Source organism: Bos grunniens, chromosome 15 (genome assembly GCF_055505025.1).
Source record: "Bos grunniens cultivar Pamir isolate PY7600 chromosome 15, Bosgru_T2T1.0, whole genome shotgun sequence".
NCBI classification, from domain to species: domain Eukaryota; kingdom Metazoa; phylum Chordata; class Mammalia; order Artiodactyla; family Bovidae; genus Bos; species Bos grunniens.
Window position 1 is genome coordinate 45,857,826 of NC_141179.1, and position 26,763 is coordinate 45,884,588.

The 26,763-nt window shown below is 43.2% G+C and overlaps 1 protein-coding gene across 11 annotated transcripts in view; it reads right to left on the reverse strand.

Annotated features, from left to right (window-relative positions):
• Window positions 1–26,763, reverse strand: part of SYT9 (synaptotagmin 9) — a 208,754-nt gene that overhangs the window by 42,316 nt on the left and 139,675 nt on the right. For 9 of the 11 annotated variants that reach the window (XM_086340299.1, XM_086340304.1, XM_086340301.1 and 6 more), the window contains exons 4-6: window positions 13,420–13,540; window positions 11,645–11,816; window positions 9,444–9,573 (exon numbers count right to left, since the gene is read on the reverse strand). In XM_086340299.1, coding sequence (XP_086196425.1) covers window positions 9,444–9,573; window positions 11,645–11,816; window positions 13,420–13,540 — 423 coding nt within the window. The remainder of the gene's footprint in view (window positions 1–9,443; window positions 9,574–11,644; window positions 11,817–13,419; window positions 13,541–26,763) is intronic. The other 2 variants (XR_015142107.1, XR_015142108.1) reach the window with 1 other exon arrangement.

A 26,763-nucleotide genomic window follows, 5' to 3' on the forward strand; every position in this document is an offset into this window, starting at 1 on the left:
GTCTTTTAATTTCATGGCTGCAGTCACCATCTGCAGTGATTTTGGAGCCCCCAAAAATAAAGTCTGACACTGTTTCCACTGTTTCCCCATCTATTTCCCATGAAGTGATGGGACCACATGCCATGATCTTCGTTTTCTGAATGTTAAGCTTTAAGCCAACTTTTCACTCTCCACTTTCACTTTCATCAAGAGGCTTTTTAGTTCCTCTTCACTTTCTGCCATAAGGGTGGTGTCATCTGCATATCTGAGGTTACTGATATTTCTCCTGGCAATCTTAATTCCAGCTTGTGCTTCTTCAGTCTAGCGCTTCTCATGATGTACTCTGCATCGAAGTTAAGCCTATACCCATGGTTGGTTTGGCTGGTTTAGCCTGGGACTAGGTCTTAGTTCCATTAATGGAGCCAAGGATGGAGTCAGGCTCCCTAGAATCCCCAAGCAGAAATCAAGGCCATCAGAAAGACATCCTGCTGTCTACGTGGGTACCTGCAGAACTAGGGAGGCCCCTCGTCGTCTCTTCTTCAGCTTTTTGTTCTTGGGATATGAGAACTAAAGCCATCTAGCCAACATAGCTAGCTGTCTATAGAATGCACTCCACATTAGCTTGACTTTACTCTTTTACTGGCTTCATTAACACAATTTTACTATTCCAAGAGACTCTGGCCCAGAGAGATAAAAGTTGCACATAACATCATTGCTCATCAAAGGGACTTTACCCCCAAACCATCAACTCTTCCTTAGAAAGCATCAACAGACAGTTTATATCCCCAAGCTCTTTGAATCCTGGCCTCAAAATCTTCACCTTGCTGTATTCACTATTATATCACAATCTTGACCCAACTCTAACCAACCTTCTTCATCCCTTCAATTCCCTCCCCACTTGCCGCACTGAAAGACCCACCTTAAACTAAACTTCAAAATATCAATCAACTGGTCCCTGCCCTTCCCCTTCCATTACCAGGTAAGCAATAAACTCAGCTCTGCCTTTCAAAAGTTTGTTCTGCTGACATTTGGAACACAGCATTCAATTGGCGCATCTCCTGAAAGGCTCATTTCCAGGAGCACTGGAATTCCAGATATTCTGGCCTTTGCAGTTATCAATGAAAAAAGTGTTGTCTGCCTTAAAAATAAACAAATAATGTTGTAGCCATCAAGCCATCATAGGACTTCGAATCACAAGCCATCATATTCTCCCCAATAGAGGATGTCCACCATCAAATGATCAGACACTGCAGCCACCCCAACGATGCACCCAGAGGAGACTCAGGATGAGAAAGCAGAGGACAACTGGCCCTAGATAGCTGAGGTACATACCAAAGGAATGATTTCAGTGAGCTCAGATGCTTGAACCTTCCAATATACAGAAAAGAGCTAAATTCCTTAACTTGAAATGTCTGGTTTTCTTTGATTCATAGTAATCTTTTGATGTTCTGACTTTGCTTATTCTTGTATATCTTGGATCCTCCCTTGACTCTTTAGAGCTGTTCCTTACAGCTATCAGAAAGGCTACATCCTGGGCTTAAGTCCTCAGTTTTGTCTGCAGGGTAAAACATAACTCTCAACTTTTAAGTTGTGTGTTTTTATTTTTATTTTTTTTCACTCAACACAGGATGCCCCACCTTTGCCTTGGACCCAGCCGAGGAAGTCCTCTTCTCTCCACAGATAATCAATCATGAGGGAGTGTGTTTCTTTCAGAGGCTGGCATAAATCATGCTAGTTCATTTCAACTATGGGGGAAGAACTGGCTATCAGCCCACAGTATTAGCAGTCACCTCTAATGCCATTCCTGGAGCTGAGACTGCTGCAGGCCCAAGCCCATTGTTAACCACTCACTTATTTAATTACTATTCACGTGTGCTTCAGGAACACTCCAGGGCAGTGACTGCTGAGGCAAGGTCATTCCTAAGAGAGCAGAGTCAGGATGCAGTTGACTGTCTACGCGGGCAGCAGTGGTATTTTCCAATGCAGTGCTAATATCTTTCATACCTCTGTTGCTGTTCAGTCACTCAGTCATGTCCAACTCTCTGCAACCCCATGGACTGCAGCATGCCAGGCATCCCTGTCCTTCACCATCTCCTGGAGCTTACTCAAACTCATGTCCATCAAGTCGGTGATGTGATCCAACCATCTCATCATCTTCTCCTCCTGCCTTCAATCTTTCCCAGCATCAGGGTCTTTTCTAATGAGTTGGCTCTTTGTGTCAGGTGGCCAAAGTACTGAAGCTTCAGATTCAGCATCAGTCCTTCCAATGATTATTCAGGGTTGATTTCCTTTAGGATTGACTGGTTTGATCTCCTTGCAGTCCAAGGGACTCTCAAGACTCTTCTCCAGCACCACAATTCAAAAGCATCAGTTGTTCACCACTCAACCTTCCTTATGGTTCAACTCTCACATCCACACATGACTACTGGAAAAACCATAGCTTTGACTAGACGGACCTTTCATTATGTCTCATTCATTCATTTTTTCATTCATTCCTCAGATACTAATTCAATGCCTATATAACAGGGGCAGTATTTCCACCTGGTGATGTCCATGTGTAGTCGTCTCTTATGTTGTTGGAAGAGGGTGTTTGCTATGACCGTGCGTTCTCATGGCAAAACTCTGTTAGCCTTTGCCCTGCTTCATTTTGTACTCCAAGGCCAAACTTGCCTGTTACTCTAGGTATCTCCTGACTTCTACTTTTGCATTTGGTATTTCCCAAGGTATTCATACCTCTAGTTTTTACCTTAATGCTTCCATGGTTTATATGATTCCTATCTCTACAGACCATTGGAAGAGTCATAAGATTTTGTATACTAGTTAAAGATGAGAAAATGCTTAGCATCCATTCCCCCCCCCAAATCACATAATTCTACATAGGAAAGAGGACTTGCTTGGAAACACTGAATGCTCTTTGCTTTGTTTGTTGACCATTCCCTCCACAGCTGGAAACACAAGGCCCCATTAACACTAACCATGCCTCCTGGTCCAAACTGCATTCTGGCCACTTACATCAACTGGCACAGATTCTAACAAGTTTGTTACATGTTTTTCAGATCCCAACATGAAGTACATTTCTATGTTCTTTGCAATCAGTGTTGCTTCAGGGGCTTTGCAGGTGTTTATGGATATTGGCATACTAAATCCCCCAATAAAAAATTTAGTTTTTGGGGAAAAAAAAAAATCTCAATCATAAGGCCTTTATTTTGTCCAAAAAGTACCTTCCCACTACTTTCCTCTTTTTAAAAAATTTTCACAGGTAGGCTGAGCTAATCATTGCCTGATGTAAAATTGCTGCTAAAATGTTTCCCTGGTGAGAAAAGTCAACTTGCAGACTGATGTCCTTGTCACCCTTCCTGATCAATTCTTATTTGGGGCTTGCAGGGACATCTGTGGTCTCTGCTCCTCTGTCTCTTATGAAAGAAGATACAAAGTTCTTCAGAACCTGACCACCCATATCAGCATGAGGGGGGACCTTCATAATTTACTAAGGTGCCTAAATTATTGTTATGAACATTTCCCAAGTGCACTCGAAATACAGTCACTACCATCAGAGGGCAGTTCATGGGAACCAAGTGACAGGGTTGGGGGTGCAGAAATGAGCTCTTCTCACATTCTTCTCCTAAATAAAGAAAAGGTAATCAGAGCTTGAAGCTTAATAAGGACCATCTCCATTTGAAGAGCTCACTGTAAATTCAGTCTTAATACCTTTTATATTTTACTCTGAACTGACTTCTACTTTGGACTGAGAAACTGTTGAACTTTAGAACTAAAGGAACACAAGTGCTTTCATTATGTCTCATTCATTCATTCATTCCACAGATACTAATTCAATGCCTATGTAACAGGGACAGTGTTTCGGTTCTCTGTAAACTATGTTGTTACATTCAAAGGAATCAATGCTACATGTCCTGCAAACTGAAGACAAACAGCATGAGGTCACTGATCAGACAACCCCTCCAAAATGGAGTCTCTAAAGCTAGGCCTTGTCAAGAGAAAAGAGACACATTGGAATCCCAATGTTGAGAGGAAACCTTGGAGACCTGAACATGTTATAGGTTAAAGGAAACAACGCTCTGATATAAAAGAAGTTTCTACTAGTCAGAAAGAGGAAGCAGAGAGCCTTTGTTAGGAGAGATGGAGGGTACTTGATGTGAGGTACAGATTCACCCCTCAAGCTTGAAGCCTCAAGTTTCAGGTGGGTTGAGGGAGCTGAAGGCACCTATGGCCCCTGAGCCAACATGAAGCTAGAGGAAGAAAGTAGAAATGGCCACATAACTCCTGAGTCTCCTGCAGTTCCTGCACGTCCCTGAATGCTCCCAGGATGTGAAAAGGAGATGACAAATTGGCCAACAAGATTTCTGTTGGGGGGCGGGCATCCAGCAAGTGCGGAAAGCGACCCTGTACCAGGGCTGCACGGAAGACCTCTTGAGCCTGGCATCAAATGAGGTGCTGACAGGCCTCAGAGACCTCAGGGCAGTCGGGAGGTGCAGTGGGGCCTCATCAGCTTTGAGGGGGTTCCATCAGCACAGGCAGTGACAACAGCATCTGCTGGCCAAAGACAAGCAGGACAACAAGCCCAGTCAGATGCAAGCACACTGCTCTCCCCCATCACCAGGGCCTTTATGCTTTCCTCACCAGGCGCCAGCTTGGGAGGAGGAAAGAGAGAGCGGCAACTTTCCCTGGGCCTTCCCATTCTGTGCCTAGCATTGTGGGGTTTTTTTTTTTTTTTCTGGTCTCCGTTTCCTTCTCTGCGGGTCTAATCCTTACCGTGACCTAAGCCCTACACAAGCTCAGACTCCATGATGGAAACTTGATCTCCTGCTTGGTTTCTTCCACTCAACCCCTCCTCTTTCTGGGGAATCTCTCCTCTTTCCTAAATCTATTATGAGCAACAGCTGGCCCAGAGTGCTAAAGCCTCTGACTTCCTCACTTCAAAATCTTCTGAGAATCAGGTGAGGTCACTTGTGTCCATTTCCCTGAGAAGGGGCGGACCTTTCTCAGGAAGTCTACTTTTCAACACTCCTGCTGGAATGGGACCAGGTTGCATTTCCATGACCTTGACCTCTAGCAAAGTGGACCAAGAGCGGACACTTAATCCAGCTTGGTCAATCTTGGGAATATGTGGCCCTCGAAGACTTTGGGTAGGCCTGCTGGGCACTTTGATGGATAATATCTAGAGTTGATTTAAAGGGCCTGCAACGGTAACTCCCAGCCCAGTCTGGGTGATGACATTTGCTTTAGTCACACAGGTCGAAGTTTACACCCTCAAGGGGGCAGTGGCTGGCAGATGAGGACTCTGCTCACCCCAGGGCGTACAGTGCCACATTCACCACTTATGCTAGGAACTGCCCAACCTAGAGCTGCAGGGGCTTTCAGCTCTCTAGGTGGTCCTGCAGATAGTCAAGTCTAACCAGGTACACAGGGAACAGATTGAGCTTGGAGAGAGGAAGACTTACAGTCGAGTACCCCCTGCGCAGGGCTTTGGGATTTAGAATGTTGCGTCTCTGTCAATCAGGGCGAATATTGCTGACCTTCATTGTGCATTCTGATCAGATTCTATCCCTTTGAGAAAAGTAAAAACTGCTTTAACCCAGTGGTGTCTGTGGTCTGGTCTTTCCATCAGTGAAATTCACTACTTTTTAATCCAGAGGTCAAACAACATTTCACAAGGAAGCGACGGAAACCTGGAGCTATTTCTATCACTCTCCCCGGAGCGCGTGGTGGGATCAGCTCCACATGTGGGGGTGGGAAAGGTGCTCAGCACCATCTTGTCTTGGCTATACGGAGGAGGGGACTGTGCGGGGAGCCCTGAGAGCTCTGTCATCTCCTGAGGGCCTGTGGAGGGAATGCTCCTGTCCCCAGGGCCCAGGCAGCTGCTCGGAGGGAACTGACACAGCTTTCTGAGCCACTGAGATTGTGGGGAGTTAAGAGAGTGAAGAGGCACTGGCTGACCTTTGAGTGTGCAGTGAAGCCATCCAGAATTCCTGAGAGAGAAACGGATTTTTGAACTCACTGGCTTTGAAGACTCCATCTGCCACCTGCTCTGGCCAAGTCAGGGTGTGCCGGATGCAGCCCCAGGCAGGCTGCCAGATCTCTACAGGTCCCAGGGTTCAGTCCTAACCTGGCCCCTCAGCCCCCAGCAGCAAAGAGCTTCTGCCAGGCCAGCCTCCCTTCATACTAAATCCTAACTACCCTGTATCTTCTCTTTTTTCTCTCTCTTTCGTTTTTACACTTATGCTTATGTACACACACAGAGAACAGCAACTTGATTGCTATTTTTGTTTTAAAGTAGAAAATGTAACAGTTCTTAGTATAACAGTAACATGTCTTTAAGGCCAAGGAAGAAAGGAGAGAGAACAGAACTGAAATAACCTGCACCTACATCCAGCCAAGTCACAGGCGACCCCTCCTCCAGCCTGAGGCGACCGCTCACCAGCATGTGGGGGTGGAGGAGGTCCAAGCTTTTTTCCCTCCATGACAAACATTACGACGTTTCTTTGTGCACCAGTCCCATGAGAACACACAGCAGCACAGGACCTACCTACTAACGGTGGTAACTGGGAAGTTTACTGAACATGTACTGGGTGCCAGCCACGGCACTTCACATACGCTAGATCATTTAATCCTCACAACCACCCTTGTGGCACAGGCACTATTACAGCCACTGGACAGAGGAGAAAATCGATTCAGAAAGGGACGGACACACGCAACTGAGTGGGAGCACAGGGATTTGAGTCTAGGTCCATCCAAGCCCAAACTGAGCACTTCCCACCACTCTGCCCATAGCTTCCTCCATCCTGACAGCTGTCAGCAAAGCGTGGTCACCCCTCTGACACTGCTTTCACCTCATCCAGTCCCTCTGCCGCACTTCTGCTCATTACACATTTGTTCTAAAAAGAGAAAATACTGCTTCCCTGCTTAGGATGGATTCAAAGTCTCGGGCATGTACTTCAAAGACACAGGAAGCAACAGGGCAGGGAAAGCCTCCCTCCATTTGCCTTTCATATAAGGGACATTTCATTTCCTTGGTTCAGCAATGGTTGAGAAAAGACCACTGTAATCACTGAAGTAATTTTAGCTGCTGTTAACAAACAACTCCCGAGTTTCAGTGGTTTAACCTTAAAAACACTTATTTCTCACATAACTGTCAAACACAGATTTACAATAAGCCAAGTGCTCAGGGTTTAAGGCTCGTCTCCTGAGCGGCCAGTCACACAGCACTTTCTCCTGGGCAGCAAGCGGAGCCTCCCAGGCCCGCTTTCTACATGTGCCTTCATGTAAGGTGCACACGCCATGCCTGGGGGCTCGTGTACAACGTGCCACCCCCAGTCACTCCCTGGCAAGGCCACGGACAGGGGAGTGCTTGTGCACAGAATCAGGTTCCTGTCTCAGCTCCAGGCCACACCCTGATCCTTACTCCTTTCCCATTCCTTGTGTTCAGAAGCTCTGACATTTTTTAACGCTCCAGATTACAAATAAGAATGAAAGTCGGCAGTGACTCTGTAAGGGTGCAAAAAGTCTATTACAAATGCTGCGCCGCTGCTAGTGACAGGCTCCGGCAACTTTATAAGCCCACAGATGGGACTCCTTTGAGAATTCCACCAGGACCTGAAGAAGTAAGGTGCGTCGTAGTCAGCACCAGTCCCCCAGCTACTTCTCAAGTGGTTCACAGTTTCCATGGTCTCCCGCAGGGATTAATTTTGAATCCAAGAAAGAGTCTTCACTTCTGTGGCCCAAGGACAGAAGTGTCCTCAGGGACCTGAAAACTAGGGGGCCCCAGGCCCTCCTGGACTATACCACCTGGAGGCCCTGAAGCTTAGAATCAGCCCTCCGACCATGTCCTGCTCTTCCCCTCTGGTACCATCTCCAACAAAGACTGTCCCTTCATCCCCTGGGGCCTTCCTGCCTCTCCCCAGCGGCGCTGCATGTTTACTGAGGCTCTCCTGACTGTCCAGGGCAGTGAAACCCACACTGAGCGAGCAAGGCTCTCATCTCGGCCTCTCAAGATGTTTTGCAGGGAACACAGCTGCCTGCCCTGGGAGAATAAGAGGGAGTTCTCTGCCTGGAACCCACACTCCCTCATATTCTTGTTCCCAGGGGCTCAGTTCACTTCCCAAGAGCAGGAGGGACTAAGACTTCTCAGACAAGCTCACCCAAGCATGACAAACACCTCCTTCCTTTGTGCCTCTTAGTACCTGATGGGGACAATAATGTTTACAGTCGTGCACTTCAGCGGTTAGTTTACACGCCATCCTCTCTCTTAGAGTATACAAGCTCTTCGAGGAAAGGAAAGGTTTCTTACATCTATAAGGTTTCTTACATCTATATATTTTTTCTATCTAATATGGCATTTGACCCACAGAAATGTCACTCAGTGAATGCAAATTATTTCTGAGAGAACGAGTTAGTAAATAAAAAAAGAGGGTGTGTCACTGAGTTAAGGATGAATGGGGGAGGATGAGAAGGAAAGGACAGGGGCGTGAGTGAATGAATGAGTGTCGGAGGCAGAACCACGGTCCACTGCCTCCAAGTATCCGCTCTTCTTCTACCTTGCAACTGAATCAGAGCCCTGCTTTTTCAGTTGTACACACTGCCACCAACAAAAATAATACACTTCCTACCCTCCACTGAAACCAGACATAACCTTATGACTAAGTTCTGTGACTAAATTAAATAGAAGTAGCAGTGTTGCATAAGACATCAAGGAAAATCCTTTAAAAAGGAATGTATGTGCTTTTGGCTTGTGTCTTCATCTTTCTATGACCAGAAGATATGTGATGGCTGGAGCTTAGCTGCCATGTTCAATGGGGTAACCTCAAACAAAACCAAAAATAACAACAACAAAAAAAACAAAACCAAAAAACTCCACATTGAGACCAGGAGGCAGAAAGATAGAAGTCTTGATTTCTGTTAATCACAGAGCCACTGTAACAGCCTAGATAGCCTTCCTCTGAACCTTTTCTATGCCAGAGAGAAATAAATTTCCATTTCACTTGTTATTTTGGCTTTTTTTTTTTTTTCATTATATACAATTGATACTAATCCAGACTCACAGGTTTATGGTGGAGTTGGTCCTAAACCCACGCTTCATCTCTCCCGGTCTCCAGTTCTTTCTGACGCCAGCTGTAAGTCACTCTATGATGGCCTGACACGCCACACTCACCCAGATCTTGCAGATGCCCTCCAAATGTCAATCCAAAGCCATGACATAAAATAAGAGAATCTAGATCTTTTTTTGAAAGCATTCAAAGTGAAGGATGATCCCTGGTCAACGTTCAAAACCTAGCAGACTGGCAGGGAGCAGACTGAATGCAATTCCCAAGGAGCAGTACCAGGAAGTACAACCAGGGAAACCCATCGAAGACCACAGACCTGGTACACTCACATTTCTGGTGGCTCCTGCATTTCAACTGTAAAGCATTTGTCCTTCTGCAAGGGGGTGCACATGGGAGGGGTCTTACCTCCGCCAGGGAATGCCAGTGTGCAATGGGCTTGCGCGGATATGACAACATTTCACTCCAGTGGTCTCTGCCCAGCCGCTCAGCTTCGTTGCCTACTTGACATACGCCGATGATCTCATTGTGACCTACACTGTGAAATGGTCCACAATAGTTATTTTTTTCCTAAAATTTTGGTATGTAAGAACAGCAACTACTCAATTAAACATACAGGAATTAGGAAAGGGTTGGTTTTTTCACTCTTGAATGTAAAAGCACAGGTTAACCTTAACAGCCACTACAACCTGGGGACCAAGATGGCACTTGTGGGCACAGAGAGGAAGCCCAGAGTCTGGCCCTCACACACCTGGGCTGTCTTAACACTGGCAGAACTCAGCTTGTTCCCAAGAACCCTGAGTTGGAAAAACTCTGATGCAGACAAAGGATGCCACCTCTGGTTCTGGAACAAGGCTGACTTCAGGCCTTCAGATCTATGTAATGAAAAATGGGGGCACTGAAAGGAGTTTCTTGCACTGATAGCTATTTCACTTCAACAGGCGGGAATCAAGAATGGGTCATGGAAGAGCTCTGAGTCTGTCAGCTGTAGCCTTGAGCTGACAAGGGCAGAATGGAGGTGGCTCCTGCCTCTTGCAAGACCTCTCTTTAGAAAACATGTTTTCATGCTCTTCCCTCCTTCCTTCCAAGCCCAGCTTTGCTTCTCTGACCCAACTTCAGTTTCCTACTGTAGAAAAACACTGAGATCCTTTAATACCTAGCTAGTATTTCTGAAACATCCTTGGATAGGTCTCTGCCTTGGCTCTTTTTTTTTTTTTTTTCTTCCTTCCAGTTTTTGATTATAAGTCCTTTGCATGCATCCAGAATTACATGGCTCATCCTTTAATTCTCTGGGATCCAAATTCACAGGCTCTTTCTTTTTCCTTCCTGCAAAGACGAGGGATTTTTCTCCTATGGACAGTGCAAGGGGGAGGCAAGGGTGGAGAAGTAGTGTGAAGGATATTGGATTCTATGCTCATTAAAATCAGTTGCATGCAGAAGCCCCATGAATTCTGCCATGGATTTTTCCAGACCAGATTCATGAGTTTATTGAGAATTAAATTGAAGCAGAGCTCACATAATCAGATTTGTCGATGTGGGAAACTTGGCAATAGCTTGAAAAATACTGGCCCAGCCTTCCACGGCTGGTGGGCCATGTTCCCTCCTGTGGCCTGACACTGTTGGTGTTGTGTGTCATCCAGAGGGACAGGATGAGGTCTACAGCCCAGCATGTGCTGTCACACCCATGTGCAGCCAAGCCAACGGACGTGCTCCCTAGGTTGCAAGACGATTATGTTTCACCCAGAAATCTGCTGGAAAGAGTGTTCAGGGCACTGAGGCTGCTGGGCTGACATTTCAGGGTCTGTGGGAAAATTTTTAGCTGCAAATGATACTGTAAGACATTAGAAGTCAGAATACTGTTTTTTTTATATAATTGTGCCCAGACCACGTGGGAGGTTTCCAATTAAAAAAAGACTTTGCATTTTTGTCTAATGACTGGTTTAACATGTATAATTCCCTGTTGGTACTTCCTTTGCATATTAAAATGACTGTTTTTCAAATCAGTCCTTTAAATACACAATTGGCTACAATGCAGGCTATAAATATCTCTTCTGTGCGGTATTAATTAGAAAGTCGAGCATCTTATACATTTTAATGTACCCCGTCATCCATACTGATTCTAGCAATTTCAAGAGAACATTTCTGTGTTTGCTTTCAGACTTAAGTGGATAAAAATGATCTTTATTAAACATATTGGGAGAAGAGAAAGAAAAAAAAAAAGAATGAAGCTGTGTATTTAGAAATGTTGATGGTCTGGCTCATGTAATCATTTTGCTGTTTTGAGTGGAATTTTTCTGATAAAGGCCAGGTAGGACTGCCTGAGGGAAGATTAAGATCTGTGGGGCCCACAGTTCTCCAAGCTAAGATTCTAGGGCGTGTACAGGGATGGAGAGGGGAAGCGAGGAGCAGACAGAAGGACGGAGGAGGGGAGAGAAATGAGAAATAGGAGAGCTCAGAGGCTTGCAAAATGGTGATTCCTTGTCAATCAGCTCTCAGGGTGCTGCTTAGTGGCTGCACTGGGACAGCAGCTAAGAACCCGCGGCTGCCACCGCTTCCCCCAGACCTGGGCACAGTGGGTTTGCAGTGAGAAACAGCTCCAGGCATCTCACCGGTCGTAGTCCATGACTGCTATGGACAGGTGGATTTGGTCAATGTTCTCGGGAGGGACGTCAAAGACTATGGCTTCATTGTAAACAGGATTCAGAGTGTTCCTCTTGGTGGATGTTTTCCTCTTTTTTAGTCGTCTGCCATCACACATCAGTGAGACTTTCACGTAGGGATCTGCACAGACCATGAGAAGCAGAAGTACTGTGAGGAGACATACAGATTTAGGCCGGCAGTTTCATCATGGTGGGGTTTCAAGGACCACAGGGTGCAGAAGCCCTTTACCTGCCTGTGGATGGAGTCTGAAGATTTTAATTTATACAATGTCTGGGCAACGACTGGAGTTGGGGTAAGTAAGTCATTCATTCAGGGAAAAGCACAGGACACACTCGTCTCAAAATGTGTGGAATTTAAAAATAGTGTGAAAATACCTGCCATCAAATTAGAAATGTTCCAGCTAGGATCACAGACTTGCAAGGCTGCCACAGGAAGGGAAACGAAAGCCATTTTCAAGGCACGGGGGAAGAGGTGGCACGCTCTGACTCGGAGCCACCCCACGGAGTCTTTTCCTAAAACCCAGGCCTTTAGGAAAGGGAGAAGCTAAACACGTGGACATAGCAAGAAGCTATGTTTCGGGTGGACGTCCTTCAGTGCAGGGGCTTCAAGCTCTTGAGCTGCCTGCGGTCGAGCTGTGAAGGGGGAAGCAGTTCAGCAGGTCAGGGAGAGAAAGGACGCAGGCTTGCTTGTAGGGCCATGCTGCGACTGGGTGACAGGCGACAAGGCTGGTCTCTGCGCCTGCTGGGACATCCCTGGTTTCACCTCACTATTTTCCTGCTCAGTGGGGAGTTCTTGCTTCACCTGCATAACCATGGGTGGCCCTGACACTCATACACTGTCCAGGAGGACTTAGAGGGCCAGAAGGGGTCACATCTTTTTTTTTTTTTTTCCGGTTGAATAAAACACTGGTATCCAGGAGGCAATATATTGCATCTTTTGATCTCAGTGACCAAAAGCCAATAGACTGGGCATTTTGTGACCACATTTTGGGAACCCCTGCAAGGTGGCTTGTGAACTTATACAAAGGAATTCCATTTCAGGATACTTTCTGTTAGGATTTAATTTTTTTTAATTTTTTTTATTTTTTGGCCATGCCAAGCAGTATGGGATCTTAGTTCCTCCACCAGGAATCTAACTAATGTCCCCTGCATTGGAAGTATGGAATCTTAACCACTGGACTGCCAGGGAAGTCCCCCTGTGAGGGTTTAAAATTTAAAGGTGCATGCTTGATTCACTGGAAAAACCAAACTGCATAGTTCACTGATGGACCTTTGATAGAAGGATATAGGATATCAATCTTCTAAAAGCCTGAGGTGACAACTGCTTGTATCTGAGGAAAGACCCAATTAGATATATCAGCATGTGCAAACTGTGGGTCCAGTCCACAGTCACGTGCAGGAGAAGACCTAAGAGGGAATACTGGTAGTAATAATGAGAGCTAACACCGAGGAGCATTCAGTGTGCGCCAGGCATCATTCTTAGGCATCATAATCCTGAACAACACAAACAGCCAGACACTATTATTATCCTCATTTTTACAGATGGGGAATCTAAAACCCAGACAGACTGACTTGCCAGAGTCACACAGCTATTAGGTCTAGGACTAGGTTTTAACCTAGGCAGTTTGGTTCCAAAGTCCATGTACCTTTATCACTCTACTGGAAGCTTCATGAGGTGCTATATAAGAACTGTAGGAGGAAATGTGAATTTGAGATAGTCCCACCTGATGCTCCTGTTATGTCCATTGCCTTTAAATTCCTTGCTTTTATAATGGTAATGGTCAGCCTGCCAGCCGTGGGAAGATAGCAGAGGGAAAACATCAGTTCTCCAAGATCCACGTTGTCCTGTTGAGAAAGCACAAACTGAAGCACTAGAAATATCTTCATTTGGCAGAAACCAACAAAATTCTGTAAAGCAATTATCCTTCAATTAAAAAACAAATAAATCTTAAACATAAAATAATAATAATAATAAAGAAAGTGTCTTTAGCCTGGTGCACACAGAAGCAGGGGCAGGGCAGCATTGCAAGGGGCTGCACTGGTCCTTCTGCTCATCTCCCAAATCCCTCATGTCTTTTCCCTTCACATAGTCAATCACAAGAAGAAGAAATGTTCCTACCTCCGGAGCCCCCTCCCTAAGGAAACACACTCATCTTTAGATGGCAGAACTGCAGACCGTCTGGGTTCTGTCCCTTCTGTCTCATTACCTGCAGCCCTGCACAGAGAACAGAAGCCCCCACAGCCTAACTATCCCCATGGAGACCCCCATGAGATTTCACTCATATCCCCACCATAGTCCACACAGCCCCTGGGACAAAGCTACACAGAGTACCCAGCAGTGCTGTCTGCCTCACAGGCATCCCAGACATGCTCTTATATACCCTCCGCAGCCTCGTGCATGCTCTCAAATGGGTCTCCATACAGCCCCTTGGAGACTCCTCATCCCTGGTTTCCTACATAGCTTTGCCCGCAGTTTTTCCCGCAAACCTCATACAGGCACACAGATAGTCACCATCCATATGCATCCCTCCCCGACAATCCCTCACTCTTCCCTACATGGGCCCCACCAAGTTTGCTGCAATACTTCCATACACTCCTGCTAACACTCTCCATCCCGACACATGAGTGCATGCACACGTACATGCGAGTGTGTGCACACACACACACACACACACCCCCCTCTACCCACAAGAACCCTGCACACAACCTGGTCACTCACAACCTGTGCAGACCCAGGATGTGACTTCACTGAGGCCTGCAAACACTAGTACCTACAGTTCTCTAGACAAGGACCCTGCAGAGCAGCAGCCCTGAGCCCACACATCCCCAGCCCTGGACACACTTGGACACCTGCCCAGCCCTATGCAATCTCCAGACAGGCAGACATAGGAGGGGATCCAGGTCCCACAGCCCCCAGTTGCTGGCTGCTTGGCTCCCACTTTGCTTAAGCTTTTGCTTTCCCTTGGTGTGTCTCTAAGAAGCCCCACTTTCCTCTGCTGGGGAAAACATCTCGGGCAATGTGCAGCCAATCAAATAGGTCAGAAGACACCATTCTCTTTCTCCTTTTTAGCCCAGGGAAAATACAACCAGAAATGGGGGAAAAAAGAAAAAAGCCAGTTCGTTTCAACTTTTGCGATACCTGAGGTTATCAAGCTGGGTGTCTGGGTCTAATTAATATAGCTTCATAATGATAATGCTCTGGGGTCTCCGGTTTTTGCCCTCAACATCCATAGCCTCTCCTCCCCTCCTTGATTCTCCAAGGATGCTTCTATTTTTAGAAGCACAGATTCAGCTCTGGAAGGTCACCTCACCCATCCTCCTTCCTTGACTGCTTCTGCAGGAGGATGAGGTGAAGGGAGCCTGTCTGGTCGCTAAGGCAGATGGATTGCTCTGTATCCCTGAGCTCTGCCTGCTTTGTGTAAATAAATGACCTCCCCTCGAAAGCATGCCAGGCTCTTCTGGCTCCTAAAGCCCTGATATCAAGAGACCTAGGTAGTTGGGCCTCACCTCTGGGGTGGAGGTGAGGGAAGAGATGACAGTTCTACAGGACTGGGGAGTCACATGGGCTGGGGCTAGACAGTTTTGTGTTGCTGGGGGTTTCGACTGCAGAAGGAAGGTCTGCTGTCACTGAAGGGTTTGATCCAGTTTCTGGCTAGTAGCAGAGGAAAAAGAGGAGCAACAACTGTCCCCATAAATTACCTTTTTCTCTTTACACTCCCTGGCCTATTCCCTTGCCCTTGGACCTCTTCTGTCTGCCTTAAGCAGAAAGGCCCAGACATCTGTTCTTCTCAGAGGACTCTTCTCAGAGGGCTCAAGCCTGCTCTCCTCTCATCCTGCCCTAATAATCTTGGTCTGAACAAAGTAAAACAGGAGCAACCAAAGCCACGTGTATGAAGCTCTAGCATCATTTTTTTCAGCATACGATTTCTGAGGGCCCTCACTGCACAAGCTCTGTAGGGCTGGAGATGTGACGATGTATCTACTCCAGTCTCCACCCTCAAGGCCAAGGCACACAATTGAATGTACTGTGTTGTTACTTTTGTGTTAAGTACATTTTCCTCCAACATAAACCTCTTTCATTCACAAATATTTACATTATATTGCTGTTTGCTCATGAGTTAAAAGAAAAAAAATATGCTTCAGATTTGGTTGTATATTCAGAATGTGAACCAGGGCTAAAGTCCACTTCTGTACTTAAAAGAAAAACCTAGGCAAATTAAAGATTTATTAGGGAGAAAAGGCTTGATTTGACTTCCAAGTGCTTTAAAAATACATCATTTAAAATTATCAAAACTATGAAAGTAAGAGTGATAAAATTCAAGTACAAATGTTTTTAAGTATAATAGTAAAATATCTCCTTTTCTTACATACATACCACCTAAGTCACTCCCTTCCCCAGAGCAACACTGAATAATCACGCACATTTTTCTTTTTGTCCTTCATCCATTCATCCATCCATCTGCTTCTCTTTTAACATCTGTTGTGGTTGTTGGGCATTGCTCTCTTCCAGGTGCCGGAAGCTGTTTTTGCCATGGTGACAACAGATGTGGTCCCTTGAGAAGTGACCAGTTTGCGGGCTATGGAACCTAATGCTAACTCTGCTTTTTCCCCATCAGCCCATACTAACTTGGGGTTAAGAATCTATGGCTCCTGATGTGTATAAACATTCCCTTTAAATCAGTGGTTCTCAACCAGAAGCAATTTTGCTCCCTCCGGGCACATTTGGTGTTATCTGGATAAATTTGTAACTGTTACAACTGGGGAGGCAGGCGTTACTGACATCTAGTAGGTAGAGTCCAGGGATGCTGCTAAACATCCCACAATGCACAGGGGAGCCCCTCACTACAATGAATTATTTGGTCCAAAACGTCAGTAGTGCCGAGGTTGAGGAACACTGCCTTACACACAAGTACTTATATTGTTAGTAAAAATTTTTCCAGAATGCTGATAAAAGTCAAATACAAAAGAGTATGGAGTGTTTGGCTTCTTTTCCAGCTTGACAGAAATCAGATATGCAGAGGTGTCACTGGTGGCTAAATGCCCTGGAGGGGTACAAGGGGAAGGAAAATGTCATGCAAAGAAATGCTTCATTTGCTTCTGCTTTGTGTGGCCAAGGTCAGTGTTGTTGCAAGATATATAGGGAACTGATAGCAAATGTGTGTGAATTCTATACCTGCCAAACCTGTAAACTCTTTCTGTGGTGTTTACCTGTAGTGGTCTGGGACAGTTCTAGTTTTTGTCTAGCTAGCACACTTTTGTATTCCTATCCTTGGGTTCTTCTGTGAAATCCTTCCCAGTTTCATAAAGTTCTACAAGGGCTGCTGCAGGAATTCAGTCCAAAGTATTCATGCCCCTGTCTACTGTCCTCTGTTCAGGGATGAGTATGTACCCACACAGGGAGATTCAGAGTCTTCTCTGGGACTAAAAAAATTAATATTGAGAAAGAGAAATTTTAATTTTCTTGGGGTTATTCACTGGAAAGATATGAAACTAGCATTGCTGTAAGGTTCTTGTACTGAAGATAAGTAGTGTACTATCACTTTAGGTTAGGCACTGTATATTAAAAACATATACCATAAACCCAAAAGAAATGACTAAAATCACATAATTTATTACCTATAAATTAGTTAATAAGCTGGAGAAGGCAATGGCACTCCACTCTAGTACTCTTGCCTGGAAAATCCCATGATGGAGGAGCCTGGTGGGCTGCAGGCCATGGGATCGCTAGGAGTTGGACACGACTGAGCGACTTCACTTTCACTTCTCACTTTCATGCATTGGAGAAGGAAATGGCAACCCACTCCACTGTTCTTGCCTGGAGAATCCCAGGGACGGGGGAGCCTGGTGGGCTGCCGTCTACGGGGTCGCACAGAGTTGGACATGACTGAAGCGACTTAGCAGCAGCAGCAGCAGTTAATAAGCCAACAAAAGGGATAAGATACATGCTTTAAAAATATTAAGTTAATCCAAAAGACAGCAGAAAAAAAGGAAAAGGGAATAAGACTGGTAGAGATATAAATGATAGAAATGGAAAACAAATAGTAAGATGGTAAATTTAAACAAAATACTTTCAATAATCACGTAAATGTAAAGATCTAAGCATCCAAATAAAAGGCAAAGATTATCTAATTTAGTAAACAGCAAGACCCATATTATGCTCTCTACAAGAAATATAATTTAAATATACAGGTATATGTACATTAAAAGTAAAAGAATAAAAACAATATGCCACACTTAAACTAATAAAAATAAATCTGGAGTGGTTAAGTTAATATCAGACAAAGTATATGTAAGAGCAATGAATATTATCAGGAAAAAGAGGGTCATTTCATTATCTGAAGCAAAAACTTGTAGAACTGGGAGGATAAACAAATTACAGTCAGAGATTTGAACGCCTGAACAGCACTATCAACTCACTTGGCCTAATGAGTGGCATTAAAGAAACACCAAACAGCAACAGAATACACATCTTTTCAGGTGAACCCAGAACACTGAACAAGAAAGATCATATTATAGCCCATAAAACAAGTCTCAACTAAACTTGAGAAGATTCAAAGTATATTCTCTGGCTGCAATGGAAATGAATTAGAAATCAGTAACAAAAAGATATCTGGGAAATCTCTAAATATTTGGAAACTAAATAACACACTTCTAAATGCTCAATTCAAAAAAAGGCACAGAAAAAAGGAATGAAAGTACAGGTGGAACAAACAGAAAAGACAGACTTAAACACTACCATATTGATAATTACATTAAATGTATATACCTGATAACTTCAATTAAAAAGATATAAATTTTCTGATCGGACGGTAAAGCAAGACCCAGCTATATACACTACACTAAGACCCAACTATATACCCACTAAGTGGGTCTACAGGAAACCCACTTAAAATATCAAGACAAAGACAGGTTTAAAGGATGAAAAAAATTAGGCCATGTAAACAATAATCTAAAGAAAGCTGCTGCTGCTGCTAAGTCGCTTCAGTCGTGTCCGACTCTGTGTGACCCCAGAGACGGCAGCCTGCCAGGCTCCGCCGTCCCTGGGATTCTCCAGGCAAGAACACTGGAGTGGGCTGCCATTTCCTTCTCCAATGCATGAAAGTGAAAGGTGAAAGTGAAGTTGCTCAGTCGTGTCCGACTCTTAGTGACCCCATGGACTGCAGCCTACCAGGCTCCTCCATCCATGGGATTTTCCAAGCAAGAGTACTGGAGTGGGGTGCCATTGCCTTCTCCGAAAGAAAGCTAGAGTGGTTATATTAATATCAAGATTCCAGACCAAGGAATATTACCAGGGAGGAAGGTGATATTTCACTGACAAAGGCTAAAATCATCAAGAAGACGTAATCTTAAAAACATATGCTTCTAATAACAGAACTTCAAAATATATTAAACAAATGAGATAGAATTAAGAGGAGACATAGGTAAACACACAAGTAGAATTAGAGAGTCCAAGACTATTCTATCAGTAATTCATTGAACAAACAAGCAAAAAAGAAGTTAAGGATATAAAAGACTTGAACAATATTATTGACTAACCTGACGTAATTGATACTTACTTTACCTATTAATACTCCATCAAATGATCAAAATGCCCATTCTTTTCAAATATAAACATTCAGCAAGATGAATCAGATTCTGGGTCATTAAAAAATTCTCATTAAATTCAAAATGAATGAAATCACACAAAGTATATTCTTTAACAATAATAAAATTAAAGTAGAATTCAACCATAGATATCTAAAAAATCTCTAAATTTTTGAAAATTAAACAATACTTTTCTAAATTATCTACAGGTCAAAGAAAAAAGTCATAAGAGACATTAAAAATTATTTTGAACGAATGGTAGTGGTTATGTGACTATATATATGTGACAAACTTGCACACTTAAAATTGATTAATTTTGCTGTACATAAATTAATGGAAATTTTAAAATTCTGAAAAGACAGATTTTACAGAGGACTATATTTTTGTCTTCTAGTTTTATTGTCTTGAGTTCAGAGAATGCCTTGATGGTTTCAACCACTTAAAAATTATCCTATCCTATCCCATGCATTTGTGCTCAAATGTATCTAAAAATAATGCCTATCCTCTATTCACAAGGGACTTATTTCTATATTTTTATTAAGTCAAGCTTGTTAATTTTGTATCTAAATCTTCTTCCCCTTGGAATTTATTATGACATTGTCTTTCAAAATATGGTTTATTCCCATTCCATTGTTTCACAGTCAGAGTATTAGCAAACATTTAAACTATGGTTAACATATTTCTTTCAATGCTCACTGCAGTTTCATAAAACCCATTATCACCTCCCATTTTAAGGTACATTTTGCTTGTGTGCGTCCTTGAGTACTTTTTTTCCAGTGAGGGTTCACAGGTAGTTAGAGTAATCTTTACTGTGCTCTAATTCTTAAAAGAAAGTTAGTTGGGCACAGAATTTAGGTTAAAATTATTTTATCTTAGAATCTTCTACTTTGTCACAATACCTTCTAGTACTTCATGTTCTAGCTAGGGTGTTTGATGCGATTCTTTTGTAGATTCCCCTGCCCTTCCCCAAGGAGGTTTTAAGATTGTTTCTTTGTACTTTTACTTTGTACTTGTATCTTCTGTAATTTCCCCAAAAGGTATTGAGATATCTTGTTTTCACTGATTTTGCTTGGTCCTCAGTGATTGATGTTAATTGGAATTTTTTTCTCTTGCTTTAATCTCTTTTTCTCCAGTGACCAGTTATCTATTTGTTTACCTTGGACCTTCTCTTTCATGATGTTGGTTTTCCTCAGATTCTAGGACATCCTTAATTGTCTGTATTTATAACTGAAGGGTCAAAGCAAAAATCTTTTACTGCTTGTCATTTTGTGAAGATCCTCATGAAGAAGTGGGGGCAACCTCATATTTTCATCTGATATATATATAACTGGATATTTTGAATAATTATTCTTTAATGCTACTTGTATGATATTAACATTGCCAAAATTAATGAACTTTGGTTGTATAGTAGGTTATAAAGTTAGGCATGGAATCATTATCAACAGAGTTTTGATATCCCAGTCTCAATCATTTTTAAGCACCACTGTACTGGGTTTCCCAGGTGGTGCCAGTGGTGAAGAACCCACCTCATTCTTGCCTGGAGAACCCCTTGAACAGAGGAGACTGCCAGGCTACAGCTCATGGGGTCACAAAGAGTCGGACATGACTGGAGTGATTTAGCAAGCAAGCCAGTGCAGAAGACAGAAAAGACAGGTTTGATCCCTGAGTCAGGAAATTCCTCTCCGGAGGAGGGCATGGCAACCCATTCCAGTATTCCTGACTGGAGAATCCCACGGACAGAAGACCCTGGTGGGCTACAGTCCATAGGGTCACAAAGAGCTGGACACCACTGTAGTGACTCTGCACACACACACACGTACAGGGGGTCCGCAAGACCACCCTCACGTCTGATGATTCATTAGAAAGACCCAGAAAGGCTATTATACTCATGGTGGTGGTAGTAGTTTAGTTGCTAAGTCATGTTCATATGGTTTCTTACAATAAAAGGACACAGATTTAAATCAGCAAAGAAAAAAAAATATTACATGGGGTGGAGTCCGAGAGAAATCAGGCATTAGTTTCCAGTTACTCTTTTCCAATGGAGTCACACATACAGCACTTGGTACTCCCCACAGTGATGTGTGACAAAACATACTAAGTATCACCAATGAGGAAAGCTCACCTAAACCATGATGCCCAATGTTCTTACTGCGGGAGGTAAGGAGTACCCACATGACTAATCTTAGCTGCTCAGTCTTTACTCCCTTCATCAGAGGGGGATCAGTGTGGCCTAGAGCCCTTAAATGAACAAAAACAAGTAACCATCATAAATTATGGGCTTCCCTGGTGGCTCGGATGGTTAAAAAATCTGTCTGCAATGTAGGAGACCTGGGTTCAATCCCTGGGGTGGGAATCCCTGGAGGAGGGCATGACAACCCACTCTTTCAGTCAAGGTCTAGTCCCTTCTGTAGAATGTGCAGGGTTTAGGTACCCCAAGCTTGTTGAGCCAATCCTTTACTATACATACACAGTACCCTCCTTTCAGCTTGCCTTTTCACACATATCTTCCTGTACTGAAAAGGGGAGAAGTGGTTGTGGTCCATCGCTTGTGTACCTAATCATCACACATTCTCATCCAGAGATCAACAGTTGATGACACAGAAGACATTCTGGAAGGAAGTTAGGTTAACAGCAGGGACTGGCAGAGATATTAGATAGGATAAGGGCTGATCATAATGGAATTAAGCTAGAACTCTATAATAAAAAGATAGAGTGTTTCTATATGTTTAGAAACTAAGAAATACACTTCCAAATAACCATGGTTCCAAGTAAAAACCACAATGAAAATTAGAAATATATTGCACTTACGGTCCTCATCCCTGCTCGTGACACAGGCTTCCTAAAACTCTTGTAAATCCCCAAGTGATAAGAGCACTAAGAACACTAGGGGCATCTTCTGTTTGAGTGAGGCAACTGTGGGTAGGTTCCCTGATGGCTTCTGGATGGGAACTGGTCACCAAAAAGACTAAGCCATGATTAGAAACTCAAAATTTTCAGTACCACCCCCCACCCATTCTCCAGATACGGGAGAGGGCTGGAAATGAAGCTGATAATTGACCATGCCTACATTAGAAAGCCCCCATAAATTATTTAAAGTATTGGTTTCAAAGATCTTCCAGGTTGATGAAGACATCCATATATCAGGAAGGTGACACATCCCCCAGATCCATGCAGTCAGAAGCTGCTGTGCTCAGGACCTTCCCAGACCTCACCCAATGTATCTCTCTTCAACTGTATTCTTTATCACATCTTTTAATAGACTGGTAAAGCAAGTAAATGTTTCCCTGAGTTCTGTGAGCTGTTCTAGCAAATAATGGAATCCAAGGACGAGGTCATGGGACTGTCTGACTGTAGCCAAGTGGGACAGAAGTTGTGGATATTCTGGGCACTTGCTACTTGTGACTGGCATTTGAAGCCAGGTAAGTCTCATGGGACTGAGTCCTTAATCAGGTAGACAGTGTCAAATTGAGTTAGATTGTAAGACACCCAGCTGGTTCAGAATTGCCTGTGAAATATATAAGAAAAACCCCAACATGTTTGGTGTCAGAGGTGTGAGTGTGGTAGTCGTATGAGAGTAAAAGAAACACACAGGAAGAGAACTGGAGGATTTTCCCCACACAAATGTTTAAGTATCAAATTAATGGAAAATTTTTAGATTTAAAAACTGTAGTATGGAACAAAATAATCAAAGTATCTATCTAAAGAACTTGGAAAAAGAACAACAAATTAAACCCAAACTAAGTAGAAGAAAGGAAATAATAAATTTAAAAGCAGAAATTAATGACATAAAAACAGTATATTTAAAGAAAATCAACGAAGCCAAAAGTTAGCTTTGAAAAGGCTAAATAAAAACTGTTAACCTTTGTTAAAATAGGTAAAAAAGAGGGTAGGGGAGAAAGGCAAAAATAATCATGTCATGGCTGAAATGCAACACCACTATGGATCTTTACTAAACACACGAAACAGATAATAAAATTATTTTGTAAACACCTTTATATCCACCTTTACACTTTTATAAATGATAAAAATTAGACACAATGTACAAATTTTTTGAAGTGAGATTTTTAAAAAATTAAACAAAATACGAGAAAACTGAATGAAGAAAAACATGAAACGACAGCACTTCACTTCCTTGTGTTTTACCTCGTTTATAAGGTTAATTTACACACGGCGTTTTAAAAATACGATTGTTCATAGTAAAGTAATAAAGAGGAAAATCACATAATTATCTAAGTGAATGTAGAAAAATATGATAAAAGTCAAGCATCTATTTATGGTAAAAGTTTTTAACAAACCAGATATAGAAGAGGAATGTGTTTGTCTGATGGTGGGCCTCTAAAAGCAAGGCTACAGCACTGATGTACTTACTGGTGAAATGTGAAAAGCTACCCAATTAACATAAGAAATAAGACACTTTACTGCTTATATTCTATACTGTACTTCAGGCCTTAGCTAGGGAAATAAGGTATGGAAAAGAAATAAATGGTATAAAGTTTTGACATGAAGAATTCATTCTGTCATTTATTTCTCCTGTATAAAGAAATAAATCCTGGGGGAATGCCCTGGCGGTCTAGTGTGCTTTTGCTGCCAAGGGCCTGGATTTGATCCCTAGCCAAGGAACTGAGATCCCACAAGCCATGTGGCATGGCAAAAAAAAAAAAAAAAAAAATTTAAAGCTATACATAGATTATTACAATTAATAAGCATGCTTATTGATGACTGGTGGATTGACGGCTATAAGTAAATAAAAATGGATTTAATTTTTATGTACCTGAAAAAAAGGTTAAAAAATAGAAGAAAAAAAAAAAAAACCACCTTTACTTAAAACAGCATCAGAAAAATCAAAACCCTGGAATAAATTTACCTAAAACTGTACACTATTTCTTTATAGAAAAAAGGTAAAGCATTATTGAGTAAAGTTAAGGAAGGTTTAAATAAATGAAGAGATATACTATGTCCAGAGATTGGAAGAACTCAATATTACATATTCTCCAAACTGATCTACAGGCTAAATGTAATTCCAATCAAATTACAATTTGACAGACTGATTCTAAATTTAACCTGGACAAGCAAAGTGCTAAGCAGTCAAGATTCTCTTGAAGAAGAACAAATTGGGAGATCCTAGTCTACCTGATCGGAGAAGGCAATGGCACCCCACTCCAGTACTCTTGCTTGGAAAATCCCATGGACAGAGGAGCCTGTTAGGCTGCAATCCATGGGGTCGCTAAGAGTCGGACACGACTGAGCGACTTCACTTTCACTTTTCACTTTCATGCATTGGAGGAGGAAATGGCAACCCACTCCAGTGTTCTTGCCTGGAGAATCCCAGGGATGGTGGAGCCTGGTGGGCTGCCATCTATGGGGTCGCACAGAGTCGGACATGACTGAAGCGACTTAGCAGCAGCAGCAGCAGCAGCAGTCTACCTGATAGGAAAACTTACCTAGAATGCTACTGGGCTAGTGGAGCATTTGTGCGGGGCAAATAAACCCATGGAGCTATATAGAGAGCTCAGAAACTGACTCATGCCTGTATGGACATTTGTCTTATGTGCCAGTTCTCTTCATTTGCCTCTCCACTTACTCCTTGCTCTTTGCCCTCAAACGCTGTCCTCCTCAGAAAGAAATAAAACTTAATGTACTTATTAAGAAACTTAAACATCTGACAGAGTTTGGAACAAGCTAGTGACAGGCATGTGAACACACACAGCCCACACAGCAAATAAAATCAAGATAATTCATTTGCTTGTTCTTCATTCAAAAAACATTTATGGGATACAATTATTTGTCAGGTACTCTTCAGGGTAGGCTTCTTTGATGGTTCAGGACTTCCCTGGTGGCTCAGATGGTAAAGTGTCTGTCTACAATGTGGGAGACCCACGTTCGATCCCTGGTTTGGGAAGATCCCCTGGAGAAGGAAATGGCAATCCCAGTACTATTGCCTGGAAAATCCCATGGACAGAAGAGCCTGGTAGGATACAGCCCATGTGGTCGCAATGAGTCGGACACGACTGAGCAACTTCACTTCTCTGATGGCTCAGTGGTAAAGAATTCACCTGCAATCCAGGAGACGCAGATTCAATTCCTGGGTTGGGAAGATCCCCCGGAGAAGGAAATAGCAACCCATTTTAGTATTCTTGCCTGAGAAATCCCATAGACAGAGAAGCCTGGCAGGGCTACAGAGAGTCAGACACGACTTAGTGACTAAACCACCACCACCACCACCACTCTTCAGGCTACTAGGAATCCATCAGGGAACCAAATAGGCAAAAGCCATTTGCCATCATGAGTCTTATATTTCTTATGTGTAAAGCCTGACAATGAGCAAAACCAACTATATACAGACATACATGTACATGTATATATACACACACACATATAAATATACATATAATACACACACGTATAATACAATGCAGAGAAGAAAAAAGTCCAGAAGAAGGCTTAAATAGTATTGAAGAGAGTTAAATAAAATGTTAAGTAGGGAAGGCTTCATAATAGAGTTCCTTTTTGAATGAAAACCTTTAGAAATGAGGTTGGAAAGCTGTAATGCAGCTAACTGGGGGGAACCGCACACGGATCAAGGAGCAAGTACAGATGCTATGAGGTGGGAGTGTACCTGCTGTGTGTGCAGAAGAGAAAGGAGATAGTAAGAAGAGAAGGGAGGAAAAAATGGTGTGGTCACAGAGGTTGTGAGGGACCGAATCATGCAGCTTGTCATAAGAACTTTGCTCTAAGTGGGAATGGAAGTCATTAAAAGATTAAAGCCGAGGAACAGCATAATGTGATTTTATTTTAATGTGATCACTCAGGCTTCCGTGTTGAGATGAGTCTGAGGGGACAAGGGCAGCAGCAGGGCCAGTAGTTAGGAGATGACTGTAACAAACCTGGTGAGAGGTGATGTGGATTGGTCTACAGAAAACAGTGGAGAGAGATCATCAAATTTTGAAGATGAAACAACAGAGTTTTCTAATAGAATAAATGATAGAGAGTAGTCAAGGATGATTCCAGTACTTTTGATCTGAGTTAATGAGAAGGTGGAATTGATATAACTTGCATTTCTAAATGGAGAGGGAGAAGGCACTGGGCTATGGGAAAGTGAAAGTGTTAGTCACTTAGTTGTGCCTGACTCTTCGTGACCCCATTGATTGTATCCCACCAGGCTCCTCTGTCCATGGAATTCTCCAGGCACGAATACTGGAATGGATGTTCATTCCCTTCTCCAGGGGAACTTCCAAACTCAGGGATGGAACCCGGGTCTCTTGCATTGCAGGAAGATTCTTGACCCTCTGAACCACCAGGGAAGGCTATGGTAAAGACCAAGAACTCAGTTCTGTATGCATTAAATGTGCGATCCAAATGGGAAGGTCAGGGAGCCAATTAAATACGAGTATGAAGATCAGGGGTAAGAGCCAGTCTAGAAATACAAATGACCAACTCCTGGGTGGAACAAAGAACATAATCACAGTATATGGTTCAGCTATAAA